This window comes from Hirundo rustica, chromosome 2, assembly GCF_015227805.2.
Source record: "Hirundo rustica isolate bHirRus1 chromosome 2, bHirRus1.pri.v3, whole genome shotgun sequence".
Taxonomy (NCBI): Eukaryota; Metazoa; Chordata; class Aves; order Passeriformes; family Hirundinidae; genus Hirundo; species Hirundo rustica.
In genome coordinates, this window is record NC_053451.1 from 15,893,979 (window position 1) to 15,908,168 (window position 14,190).

The 14,190-nt window shown below is 44.2% G+C and overlaps 1 protein-coding gene across 2 annotated transcripts in view; it reads left to right on the top strand.

The window, feature by feature from the left end:
- Nucleotides 1-2,387: 2,387 nt before the first annotated feature.
- UVRAG (UV radiation resistance associated) overlaps nucleotides 2,388-14,190 on the top strand; it is a 109,972-nt gene continuing 98,169 nt past the window's right edge. The window contains exon 1 of one of the 2 annotated variants that reach the window (XM_040056230.2): nucleotides 2,388-2,585. In XM_040056230.2, coding sequence (XP_039912164.1) covers nucleotides 2,511-2,585 — 75 coding nt within the window. In that variant the 5' untranslated portion in view covers nucleotides 2,388-2,510. The remainder of the gene's footprint in view (nucleotides 2,586-14,190) is intronic. The other variant, XM_058419428.1, reaches the window with a different exon arrangement.

A 14,190-nucleotide genomic window follows, 5' to 3' on the forward strand; every position in this document is an offset into this window, starting at 1 on the left:
CTGGCTATAGAAAATACTGAAACAGACAGGTGGTGGGGGGGGGGGGGTTTGTGGTGTTTTTTTGTTTTGTTTTGTTTTGCTTTGTTTTGTTTTTGGTTTTTTTTTTTTAATCAGAAGGAAAAAATGAAGACACACTTGTTCCCAGAAAATCTTCCAAAAAAGGCCACTGTTTTAAATTAATTTTCTTGATCAGAGACAGCAGCATTCAGAACTCACACACAATGCCAGACTCAACGATGTCCAAAACATAAGCTTGAGGTATTGAATTTATTTGATGCCTACATGTAGAATCAAACAAATGGGGGAGGGGGGCAGGGGGGGAAGTCCATATAGATGTGTTACTATGAAATAAACCAGGGAATAGCCCAGGAGAAGAGTTTAGCATTCCCATTTCAACTAGGAAGCATTTTGGAGAAAAGACCATGGTAAGCAGCTGCAAAGGAAGGAGCAGGATGGAAGAGGATGACTTCATGCCACAAGGACGGCCATCGAACCCCAGAAAACTTGATTTTCTGTTCCAGTTTTCATTTTACTTCCTGTTTTTAACAAGTTCACTTTTGAGTACCCTAGACCAAAATAATCGCTGAAGACACCATTGTTATAACACCTCACCACAGCATGGACATTACAAACCCAGGAATACTGTGAATGAAGGCTTACTGGTCTTCCAGCAGAATGGTCTCCATGGTGTGGGAGATGTATGGTGCTGACGACAGGAGGACTGGAGGAGCAGAGATTGGGGTTTTCCAGCACTGCACAGCACACTCAACCCTCTCAGAGCTGTCCAATCCAGTGGGAACAGGCATTCCCAGTGGCATGCACTAGGGACAGGCATTCCCAGTTCCGCTGCAGGGATGGTAGGACTGGTGCTCCCAGCAGTGTGGGGACAGGTATTTTGGCTCAGTTTCTGATAGTCCCTGGCAGTGCTTTGGGGATGAGTATCTCAACTATGACCACCCACTCCAGGCAGGTGCTGCAGAATGCTGTTGGGTTGTTTGGCCCTGGTGGGGCACAGAGACAGGACTGGTGCTCCAAGAGCTACACGGTACATGTGGATGGTGCTGTTCCAGGTGGAAATGGTCCCCCCTCTGCTCAGGATGGATGTTGCCTGGGTGAGATGGGATAGAGGTGGGTGCTGAGGGGATGGTTGCATTGGGCTTTGGTGTGTGTAGGCATCACGGTTGGTGATGTGAGTTGGCCTGATGTGGGATGACTTGGCATAGAATGGCATGGGTCCATGTGACGTGGGATGGGTTTGTCTGATCCTGGGTTGCTTGGCACAATGTGGGGCAGACTGGTCTGTTGTTGGGCAGGTTGAGATGATATGAGGCAGGTTCGGGTGACATGAGGCAGGTGGATGTGCTGTGGAGAAGGTTGGTGTGCTGTGAGGCAAGTGGATGTGATATGGGGAAGGTTCATAGAATCATGAAACAAGCTGAGTTGGAAGGTACTCATCAGGATCATCAAGTCCAATTCCTGGCCATGTGCAGGACACTACAACAATTCCACCATGTGCCTGAGCGCATTGTCCAAATGGTTCTTGAGCTCTGTCAGACTTGGTGCTGTGACTACTTTCCTGGGGAGCCTGTTCCAGTGCTCAACCACCCTCTGGATGAAGAACCTTTTTCTAATATCCACCTTCCCCAACTCAGCTTCAGGCCATTCCTTCAGGTCATGTCACTGGTCACAAGAGTTAAGAGATTGGTACATGCCCTCTGCTTCTCCTCCCGAGGATACTGAAGACCTCAATGAGGTCTACTCTCATTGTTCAGTCTCTTCTCCAGGTTGAACAAAAGTGAGCTCAGTTGCTCCTTATAAGGCTCTTCAGACCCTTCGCCGTCCTCATGGCTCTCCTTTAGACCCTCTACAATAGCCTACAGTCTTTTTTTATATTGACATGACAGAGATGGACGTGATACGGGACAGGCTGGCCCGCTGTGGAGCAGATGTCACATGGGGCAGGTGGATATGACGTGGGGCAGGTTGGAGTGACTTGAAGGAGGTGGAGAGGATGACGCCACTGCCGATCCTGAGCTCCGGGCCCAGCCTCGCAGCCCCTCCGCTGCCATGGCGACCGCCCCTCCCCGTCCCCTCCGCTGAACTATTTTCCGTCCCACCACGTGATGACAACAGCTCCCGCACACGTGACGGAGGGCCTGCTGTCAATCAAATTCCATCTTCTCCAATCAACGCCGGTGATTGGGCGCCGTCCCGCCTTCCGGAAGCGGGCGCTCTAATCGACGCCGGCGCGCGTTCCAGCGGTTTGACAGGGTCAGAGGGGAGGGGCGTTGATTGGCGTCAGATCAAACCAGTCGTATCTCGAGAAGGCGGGCGGGCTCCCGCCCCTGCGGCTCGAAGACCAATGGGCGTGCGGGAGGCGGTGCTTCGCCCACCCCCCGGCACTGCGGTAATATGGCTCCGTAGCGGGCCGCCGACTCGGCGTTGCTGCCACCATTAACCCCTGCGCGCCCGGCGGCCTTGGGGGAGTGCAGCGGGGACCCTACGTCAGGATGGCTGCTGGTCCCGCCGCACTACCGCCCGGCTCCGCCGCCCGCGCCCTTCATGTGGAACTTCCTTCGCAGCAGGTACGGCGCGGCCTCGGGGCGGGTCTCGGAGGGGGCTGAGGCGGAGGAGGATGTCCTGAGGTGAATCGGGGGTGTCCCCTGAAGTGTGGGGTGTTTTGAGATGAGGGGGGTGTGCTCTTTTAGGTGTGGGATGCCCTGAGGTGCACATAGAGGCGTGCTCACTGAGGTATGGGTTGTTCTGGGGTGAAGGGAGATGTTTCCTGAACTGAGGGGTGCTCCCTGAGGCGTACAGGGGTTGCTCTCTCGGCTGAATAGGGGTGCTCCCTGGGGTGTGGGGTGCTCTGAGGTAAAGTGGCGGACAGCTAGTCCATGAGGTATCAGGGGGGCTTCCCCGAGGTCTGAGGGTAGCTGAGGTAGAGTCCCCAAGCTGATGGAAGGGGTGTCCCTGAGGCAGGGGGGAGTTTGAACATCTTTCTCTTAGGCTGGTAGGAAGGCAAGAGGATGCACGGGGCTAGGGGTCCGTGCCTCTCTCCCAGGGGAGTCAGGTGGTATTTCCTCTCCCAGGAAACTACTTCTGCGCCTACAGAGAATCTGGAGCAGACTAAAGGTGGGAGTTACCGCAGGAATAACACCCTGAAAATCGATGTTAAACTTGGGCACCTCGTGAGGCCGGAGCAGCTGGGGTGTCCTCCCCTTCTCTTGGCGAGGTGGGGTGCAAATGTGGATATAACATGAGGTGTATTTTCAAAAGTGGTGGAATATTCTCTTCCCCACTGCATCCTTCTTTCACCTAACTTGCTTTTTCCTGTTTGCTGATAGTTGGCTTTTGGTTTACTGAGCATTTGCCATACATTTTAATTTTGGAGAGCATGAATTTTAAGCGAGGAACACTAGGTTCTGCCTAAGCATTTAGCAATCTCTGTCAAACCAGCTCTGTGCCCCTTTTCCCTCTTGCAAGTGATGACTTTGATTGTACAGGAGCTGGAGCAGTAGTGGTGAAGGTGTGAGTAATTAGCAAAATTTTGCTTTTCTTTAGAAATACTGTAAGATTTGAGTGTTGTTTTGGCTCATTGACTCAGTGCAGTTGATGTTATTACGAGGTAGACAAGCGATCTGTGTTACTTGAGCTACATGTTACCAGGTGGGAATATAAAGAGTACCTGTAGAAAAAATCAACATGTGTTAACTTGAAGTGGATCTATAACTGCTCTTTTGTTAAACATGTTCTAGGAGACATCCACTTAGGGGCAAAGGCAGGGAATGGAGGTGGCTGTTGGCCACCTGCCCCTAATTTGTAAGGAAGTACTTGTTCTGAAATGTGGGTCTGCTCTATGTTAATAAACATAAATGTGAATGCTGCTCTGTATGAACAGGAAATAGTGGATTGTCCACGGGATCAAGAATGGCCTACTCCTTGCTGAGTTTTTGGTTTTATTCTTTCTCAGGCTTGTGCAAGGACCAAGTGAATGCTGCAGGAAGAAGCCTGAGATATTAGTCATTGGACTTTGTTTGTGAAAGTGAGACCAAAACACAGCGTTTTTCTCCTAGGAGCAGAAACTTTTATAGGAGTTCCTAGGAACAAAATTTGAGTCATCAATTATAGGATGTTCCAGTTGAGTAAATATTTATTGAGGATGCTTGTATATTAATTGTAGCAAGTGTAAGACTGTGGCAAAAACTGAGGTGTTGTTTTGCTGTGCACTCAACACAGGGATCGTGTGCTGAGGGATCTGTGTACTCTGTTTGTACTTGGAATCAAATTGAGAGTCTCAGCTGAATGCACTGATAGCAAATCACCCTCTTTCTCTGTATTATCTGAGCTCAAAATCTGTTGCTGAACTGCAAGATACCTTGAAGCACACCGGAGCAACTTTATTGCAGAATTATGAAAAAGAAAAGTCATTCCTAGTCTATTGTACCACCTCTATAATGCCACAGTCTGGCTGATCCAAGCTATATGGTGCTATGTAAGGCAGGGTAATTGTTTGCTGTGTGCCAGCACAGAAGTCAACTTGATTTGTTTCAGTAGGCAGCTTTCTCTAGGACATTCAGTGCTACATTTTTTTGGCTATAAGGATTGAGAGCAGGATGGTCTGAGTTATGGCTATAAATCTCTCTACAGACAAATTCTCAACTGTGAATTCAAGGTGAGTGCTTTTAATGACTGAAGTGACTCTTTAGGGGTAGAAGTACTGATGGTGTAATTTGGGTTTAGTCTAGCTCTAATTGTTCCAGTAACATTCACATTGATTAGAAAACAACATTCCTGCTTCTGACACTTTTGCAGGAGCGAGAAGTTAAGTCCAAAACCTTTTGCTACTGTGATCACACTTATGTCAAAACTGACTGACCTCTTCTTTAACTTGTTTGCATGGCAGGATGACTGGGGCAGAGAATGCCTTTTGCTGTTGTAGTCTGTATTTTAAGAAACAGAAAGAGAGTATATGACTGTAAAGAAATGCATGTGATTAAACATAAAATTCCCTCAGTAATTGTGTCAGGATGTTGTTCTCTTTTGCTGTAAGAGTGAGCACAGCAGGACTGAAAATGTGAAATAATTGCACTTCAGGAGCAGAGATTCTTTAGTAATATCTCTTTCCAGTTACTTGATGTAATAAAACCGGCAGTGTCATGATAACTTAAGGATTTCTGAATGCTCAAAACAGACAGTTCAGTCCTGTCATTATAAGCAGTTCAAAGCAATGGAGGGGTTGGATGACCCAAACCTTTCAGACTCTTATATATCCTCAGTGGAAAGGATTGGACAGAAAAATGCGATCTGAATGTAGAGAGGCAGTCATGCCACAGTCAAATGATCTGTTGAATGCTACTGTGCTAATTGCTGGCCAAAACAGATTTCACGTGTGGTTGTCTAGTGACAGGAAAGCACATAGTCATGGACTCCAGAACCAGTGCCTGGGAGGGTGTATGTGAGGGAGGGAGACGGATCTGCTGAGTATGAATGTGGTGGTAAAGAGGGAAGGGGTAAATTGTGCCACTGTGCACAGCCATGAGTAGTGACAGACCGGGTGACCCAATATTTTTTGTATCTTTCAGTTCACAAACATCTCTTGACAGTGAAAGTTTCTGTGGAGAGGAGTAGCAATGAGGTTTCAGCTACAGGCGTCAGAAGTGTATGTTTAGAGTAGAGCAAAACAGAGCAACCAGTTAGTGGAACTCCTCAAGGACACTCTGTAGCCTCCATTAACACTAAGGCTGGGATTCCTAAAGGTCCAGTTGGAGTTTTACATACTTTCAGGAGTCCAAGAGCAGTGCTCAGCATACATGGCTCCTGTGGCTTCCATACTAGCTTGACTCTGGAAGCATCTCTACCCTCAGGATTTGACTGTCCAACCAATTCTTTATCCATCTAACAGTTCAGTTGTCAAATCCATCTCTCCAGTTTGGAGAGAAGGATGTTGTGGGGGACCATGTCAAAGGCTTTACAGTAGTCCAGATAAATTACATCTGTAACTCTTCCCTTGTCCACTGATGTAGTCACCCCATCACAGAAGGCCATTGGGTTGATCAGGCAGGACTTTGCTTTGGTGAAACTGTGGTAACTGTTGAATCACCTCCCTGTCTTCCATGTGCCTTAGCACAGCTTCTCAGAGGATCTATTCTGTAATCTTCCCAGGCACAGAGGTGAGAATGACAGGGTGATAGCTCCCAGGGTCCCCCTTTCTGGCCTTTTTAAGGATTGGTACTATGCTTCCCCTTTTCCAATCACCTGGGACTTCACCCCACAGCCATGATGTCTCCAATATCATGCAGAGTGGCTCAGCAACTAAATCAGACAGTTCTCTCAAGACTCTGTGAAGCATCTTGTTGATTTGTGCACATTCAAGTTCCTCAGGTGGTCGTGAACCTGAACTTACAGTGTGAAGGGCTTTGTTCCTGCTGTCCCTACATTCAAGAGGTGCAAGGAAGAGAGGTTGTCATTGAAGACTGAGTTGTTGAGTACCTCAGCCTTCTCATCAGTTGTTACCAGTTCTCCAGGATTATTTATCAGGTGGCAACACCTTCTTTGACTTTCTTTTTGTGGGTAGCATACATGGAGAATCCCTTTTTTTGTGTCTTCTGCCAGATTTAACTTTGTTTCTTTAAAGATGTGTATTACTCATACACAGCATTTTGAGCAACATGGCAGAAAGTGCACTGGCAAAAGTGTTTGAGGGATCTGTGTAGGAGAAGTGAAGAAAGCTACTGTATGGGCCCAGAGCTGCCCATGAATGAGACTTTCAACTAAACAGTGAGAAAATAGTATCTTTTTAAACCGTAGTTTTATATTACTCTTGTTACATACTCTCCTGCGTTATATGGAAAAAAAAAAGACTGATTCTTAAATATTTTACTTCTTCTTTCCTAGGAAATATTGGGGGGGGGAGGGGGGGGGAGGGGGGCGGGTGGGAATCAGAATAGTGGATGGAAAGTGTTGTATTGGAATACTGCTTTCACTTCTCTTTGACACACACTGTCTTTTAAATGCTGAGTGGGAGGGAACTGCTGCTCCAGGGAAACCCCACAGTGTGAGTTGTGACTTGCTGATCTTAGTTGTATCCGTACTCAGCTGTATCAATGTTTAGCATTTGTTAGAGACAAATTAAGGAGGAACAGTTGTTAAAGTTATTTTAATAATTGTAATTTTAGCCCAAAAGGCTGGCTGTTAACCTGGGGCTACAGTTTTGCTATCTGCAGTGTACTACCTGTATTCCATAAGGAATGCAGGTGTGTTTTGCAGACCAAATGATCTGTTGATAAGTTAGAGAGGGACTGTTATGTCCAGAAACGGTACTAAATTGGTTTTCCTGCTTTGTTTGGGATGTTTGTGGTGGGTTATGGAATGGTCTTAATTGAGCAACTTGCTCGCTAAAGACCAAAGTCTCATTTGTGAAGGGAAACTGACTTACTTACCCTCGATTTATCATCCAGCAACAAGATAAACATTAATATGCTTCAGGTTATTAATCATCATATGGTGTTTGCTTGTGCAACCTAGAGCATCCTTAAGGCTTCTTTAAGGTCAAAATTGCCATTGCTTTGATTTTGTTGATACCCTTGGTTCTGTAAGGCCCTGTTTAATTTTTGGGTGCTTCCTTCTCAGTATTATCTTCATATTCCCAGGTTATTCCCACAGCTAATGTGGACTAGTGCTCCTTTCCTCAAGGTCATGTTAAGAGAATTAAGGGACTTCTCTCAACTGCTGCAGTATGTTGTTAATGAGGTGGGATTTGCATCGTGATGTTCTCTTTTCTGTCTGGTGGGTTAATTCCTGTGCTGTGTCAAAGAAACAGCTACAGTTTCAGTCTTTCATCTTGAGACTAAATTCTTAGACAAACTCAGAGAAAAACATCACTAATGAAAGGTGTTATTTCTAGTTAGTTCTTCTAAAAGGCTTTGGTTAAACATAAGACTGTCTGTTTTCCTATTATTTGCATCTTATATAAATAACTAGCAAGAGCTTTGGCCAGTCAGCAATATTTTTAAGATTTTCTTAACTGTAGTTTAGAGCAATTTTTTTAGTGTGCTGACAGTTCTTAGTCTTTGGAGCTGTGGTGTTTGCCAGCTTGCTGGATCTGTCCCTCTTGATGTTATAGTGACTATAACCAAACACAGCTGTTGAAAAATACACAGAAAGAACTTCATTTGCCCAGGGCCCTGCATAGGCTTATGATTTGGCTTTTGACCACTTACTGCTAACTTTATGTTTAAGTTAATTCTGTGTATTGAGTCTTGTTTTGACACACCTAACCGGCTATCCTGTTTGTGTCCCAAGACTGAATGTCTTCTGTATCTGCCCCTACAATATGTTTTAAATAACAGGCTTTTACAATCTTTCTGCAGAAATTAGCACAAATTCTGAATGTAGAAAAAAAGGATAAAGGTGCAGAACATTAGTGAGTTGTGTGAACATCATGAGCTTACATAATTTTTAATCTTAGAGTCCAAAATGAATGAAAGAACTAAAGTAAGTGGTGTAGATTTTCTACATGTGATTATGGGGTACAAAGAGAAGATTTCTTGTGCCAGCCGAACAGTTTCATGGGGGTAGAAGTTGAGTTCTGAGTTGATCTTCAGTGTAAATGCAATTACTTAGTGAAGAAGGAGTGTAGAGGGTTAGGTAGTAGGAGAGGGTACAGGGGAGGATAGACCAAAGAACACAGCATTCTTTCAAGAGTAATACATAGTCTTAAGCTTTTTTTCAGTTATAGTATATTTATGTTTTAATTATTTTCTGATGCTACTGTTGATTTAATTAGTATTAAAGAAGCAGATCATGCCACAGACTAACATATTTTGTTGGTTTCAGACGTTGCATTCTTTAACTCCATACTGATCTTGCAAAGGGCTGTTTTGCATTCAGATAGCTGGAAAATAATTATACTTCTGCATAGGCCATGTCAAGTATTGAGACATTCCTTGTTCTTCCTGTTTCACTTTCTCCTTGTGTGAATTAGGGCAGACTTTATATCTTTTGAACATCTTCCATTTCCTGACTGTTCCTGGTGAAGCTCTGAGCGCAGTACAGAAGCAGGAGTCACCATGGCATGGGGTATGGATGATTAGAAACCAATATTGACCCTTGATGTGTTCACGTGAAAGCTTCATAGTTGTTCTCCTTCTTAACGGAAACTTTCAAAAGCCTTTCAGCTGCCCAGAAGTGTAAAGGAAAGGAGGCACTTTGATTTAAAAAACTGTAAACTAAAATTCACAATTGTGTATCTTAGAAAACTTTGAGCCCGTGTTGATGAAATAGCTTTGATTTTTCTTGTGGCCATTTAGGCTTTGACTTTTCTTGTGGTCATTTAGTCTGGGCAAATCACTCTGTGTAGGTTCAATGTATCTGGTTCCTTGCAAAAGATCTTTGGGAATGTGAGGTATGTGTGTTGCACCTTCACAGGAAAAAGAGCATGCAGTTGTGTTCCTGCAGTGCATCTTTCAACTAGTGTTGTCCTCAGTTCTGATTGCTAGTAGAAATAGCCACTTTCTTGCAAGTGCCTTTAAAAAACTTAATCTTAAAAAGGGAAAGGAGTTCCTGGATGGCTGTTGATGAGTTGACATGAGGAAATGGAGATAGGAAACTGGGACAGAAGCAGGCATATAAAGGTTATAAAGAGAGCCTCAAGTTATTAATTGAACTAATTATGGCTGTATATGAACTAATTATGGCTACATAGCTTTGAGGGTCTTGCTGTCTTCAAGTGTGTGCTAGAAGACATTAAAATAGAATTCATAAAAATATCTTATGGTATGTTCCACAAAATTGCATATCAAATGCTTCTGCTTTGCATCAGAAGTAGATCTGAAAGCCCATTTCACTCTCTTGACTCTGAACTGTGGAAAGCTGTTAAATTGCAAACCTCTTAAATCTTCCCAGCAAGTGTGCAAATTGGAGTACAACCATTTTCCTGCCCTTCCTGTGGTTTTAAGTAACCAACATCTGAGTAGTGCCTAAACTTCCAATGTACATTTCTTGAATATTAAAATCTTTGTTTTTGCAGCAGAGTTGACCCAAACCTTCTGTGAGATAGGCTCCTTAAAAAACAAAACAAACAAACAAACAAAAAAAAAAAACCAAACAAAAAAAACCCAACAAAAACAAACAAACAAAAAAACCCCAAACAAACAAACAAACAAAAAACAACAAAAAACCCACACAACAACAACAACAAAACCCTAAATTGGAAAATGAGGCAGCTTGAAACTTACATGACATTAAGTATGAATTCTTGTCTACCATTTGACTTCCAAGAGATTGGATCATGTGATTGCTTCTTAATATTCAAACTGGCACAGAGAGGTGAAAGCAAATAGTGAAAACCTGAGGAAGTTGGAAGGTGTAATATGGAGGTGTAGAGCAGTGCTGTGATAATAAATAATGTTCATGTTGGCTAAATATAGATCATGTTTTTGGTAACTTTTATTTTGTTTTAGGGCTGAAGGTTTTATGCTTTTTAAGTAAAAGACCCACCTCAGCCTGTCTGCTATGAGCAGCTAGGAAGCACACAGGGCCCTCTGTTTTAATATGACTTAATTCTGACAAATATCCAGGCATCTAAATAGCTGGCATTGCAAGCTCAAGTCCGTTCAGTTCAAAAACATTAGATTTGCTGTAGTAACTTTTGTGTTGCTAACTAATCTTTGCCTCCTGCCTTAATGCTAAAATAGTTGGAAGGATTTTGCTTAAATTCTTCCAGAGCTTCTGTTGGTCATAAAGCAAGGAACCAAGCTATGAAATTCATGTGAAAACCAGGTAAAAACAGAGTGTGTCCCATCTTATATAGAGGTCAGAGCTGATCCTGATCTGAAAAGAATTCCCTGAATTTATTTGACAGAATTGTGAGGAGGGCACCAGTCTGAAAACAGAGATGGTGCCCAGAGATGAAGACTGTCTTCGTGTGTCTTAATGCAAAACTGTTTGATAAGTAAGGTACTCCATTAAAGGCTAAGGAAGGAGACCTGGTGCTGGTGCTGAAATTTTAGCCAGTGTTGAAAGTTCTTTTTTCTGGAAGTACAGTAATTGCTTTTCCGCTCATCAGGCCTCTCAGAGAGCCCAAAGTGGTGATATAATTTTGGTGAATTTGGGCTAAGTAATTTATGTAAACTTCTACTTTACTTGTACAAGATGATTTCCCAACTTTCTTAATGCTGGTTTTACCATTGCATTTACGTTTCAGGCAAAGGTAAGTTTCTGGTTACATGGGCTGTATGGAAAGCCATCAGGAATGGGTGGGTGGGGCAGCCGTTTTCAAATTCAGTCACAGAGGTATAAAACTTTCTTCCTGGGCAATTGAATTTAGACTTCATTCTGGAAAATCCATTCCTATTTATGAAGTTCTTTAAAAATCTGCCTGATAGAATTTCTGAAACTTGCTTATGGCCATGGGTGCAGTGGGCCCACTGTCAGTTAGCAACGACTGGAAGTTTTCAGCCAAACCTCCATTCACAGAGGGGGCTGTTTGATGGCATCTTGGATGGCTCTTGCTGGAAGAAACCAAACTGCCTGCCTTGCTTAAGTTCAGATACTTGACAGCTTTGCAAATTTATTAAATATGTCAAAGGGTCTGCTGAGAGTAGATTCATGAGCAGCTTGGCTAAAAGAGCCACTGCTGAAGAGGGAAGCTACTGGGAGAAGGCAAATGTGAGACAAAGAGAAGACAGACCTCCCCCTTTTCCCAGCTGTGAGACATTAGATCATCTCAGCTGCTAATAACATGGTAGGCTCCATATGATTAGAAGGATTTGGTGTTGCCCATCTTAGTGACCTGAGCTTCACAACTGATATTTGGAGCCAGAGCTAGAGTCACTGTGATGGCTGAGTGTTGCGTCCTGTCCAGGGAGGTTACAACCACCGGCAAGGAAACAGATGAGACAAGTCTTTGTTGTTAAGCATGAGAATCCATTTATTCCTCCCTACGCCAGGCCAGGGAGAGGTGAGACTGAAGAGGGGTGAAGACAAAGAGAGTGACTAGAAGCAGGCTTGTGGGTTTCATCAGTTATTCTAGGGGAGGAGTCTTAGGGTTTAGGTCAAGGAGGGAGATCAGATTTCAGCCTCCTCAAAACAGGACTCCACAGCTGAGTACCAGAAATAGAAAATGGAGTTTGGCTGTGTTCTCATCCAGCTTGGATATACTGATGTTATTTTTGGTTTTTCCTGGGGTCATCAGATTCTTGTAAAGGAATGATGAAGTGGTTAAGATGGAAGAGGAATCAGAACTCTCCATGCTTGATTTTGCTACCTGTTATATGACCTTGAACAAATAATTGTGAAATTCCATGAATACTTGAAGCTGTTGTAGGTAGTCCTGTTCTTCTGCCATGAAGAGTCCAGACCTTGTGTTAACAACAGTGCACTTCTCTCTCACTTGACTTATTCAATTTCTTTACGTCCCTGCTGCATCATCTCTGCAGTATTTTTATTAATTATATCAGATTATTAGACAAAAAACAGTAAATAGCTTTATCACTTCTGTTTCTCAGGCCTGGAGGAGAGCAGAGAGTGGCATCTGGATCAGCTTAAGCCATAAAGAAACTTAGGAGTTGAAGTCTGCCTGCTCTGTCCTCTTTTGTGGTGGGCATATCTGTAGCTGTAGGGAGCTGAACTGGGAAAACTTATCCAGATTTTACCTTTACTTACCCAGTAAGTTACCTTGAAGCCACTCTCTCTCTCCCTCAGAGCCCGTGCTCCATTTTAGCCTCGGCTAGCTTGAGAGAGAGCCCATGCCTGAAGGAATTTTCCTTCAGGGTCCTAAAAGCTACCCAAAGGCTGCAAACTTTTTCCTTTAGAGAGAGCAGGCACCCCTCGATGGCAAAAGGAAAGAGTCTGCTCTTAGTCCGGGGTGGGGGGAGGGTGGGAATCACGGCTTTATTCTGGGGTCCTGTCCCCACGGAGTCTGGAGCTGAGTCCAGTCCCAGTCCCTATCCTCGTCCTGGTGCAAGAGAGAGCCCCACGTGATCCTAAGGGCCTTTATCCAGGGGGCAAGGCCTAGGGGCAGGTACAAGCCACTACTCAATCAAGGACAAGGTGGGAGTGGAACAGAGTTGGGTTACATTCCAGTGTGGGAGGATGGGCGGGGCCAAGCAGGGACAAACCTCGTGATACATTTTCCAGGGGAACAGGGTGATACAGAAGAAACATTATAAAACCCAATATAAAAATTAAATACAATATAAACCCAATTAATGCACTACAACATCTCCCCCTTTCTTATTAAATTGACAAGGAGGAAGGCTCAGTCCGGGGAGATGCTCAGGGTTCAGATCTTGAGTACCTTTGAAGCTGAAGAAGAAGAAAATGACATCTAGTGCAAATAAACTGCTCAGAAAAACACTGTTAAGGGAAAAGGATTATTAGAAGGAGAGGGTTCGGCACTTTCTTCTCCTCCAGGCAGCACTGGCCGCTTGTGGGGCCTCTGCAGGTGGCTTTGCCCTTTTAGGGATGAAAGGTTTCACCCACTCGGCTGGCACCCACTTGAGACCTGAGGAAGTGGATACACAGGCATACCCACGACCCCAGGTGACCAGATCATGAGGACTTTTTGTTTCCCGGGTTGCTGGATCCTTTATCATCACCTCCAGTGACTTCGGCTGAAAAGTAGAGCCGGTTATAGCAGGATTAGTTAATTTAACATTTGCATTTTCTAGCTTTTTCTTTCCCCTCCTCGGACTTGCCCCATTTATATCAGCACGCTGGGCAAGCTGGTGCTCATCCTTTAGTTTTTTGAAAGGTTCTCTTTGGGCCCCGGAGACCCCCCGCCCCCATCATCCCAAAAGTCCAGATTACCCTTTGTGATTTGTGGTTTTGGCAGCTCTACCTTGGTTCAATTTTCTGACACTCACCATACAACTGCATAAAACACATTGTGCAGGACGGGAACATGCATCAGGATGCTGAAGGCGGCATTCTAGGGAGAGGCAGTGAAAGATTATGGTATCTTAGTGTTGAGGGAACTAAGGCATCAAGGGACCAGACAGTTTCAGTCCTTTAGACCTCAAAAGACTTGGTAGACTGTCTAGAATCATCTGATTAAAAAAACCATCTTTATAAGGTTTATGATGAAAATACTTGATTCTGGAGCACTCTGATTTGTTTATGGCCTGCAGTAAATCTTCAGGGGGTTCCCAGAAAGTCACTGAATGGGAACACTAGATATATTGCACAACT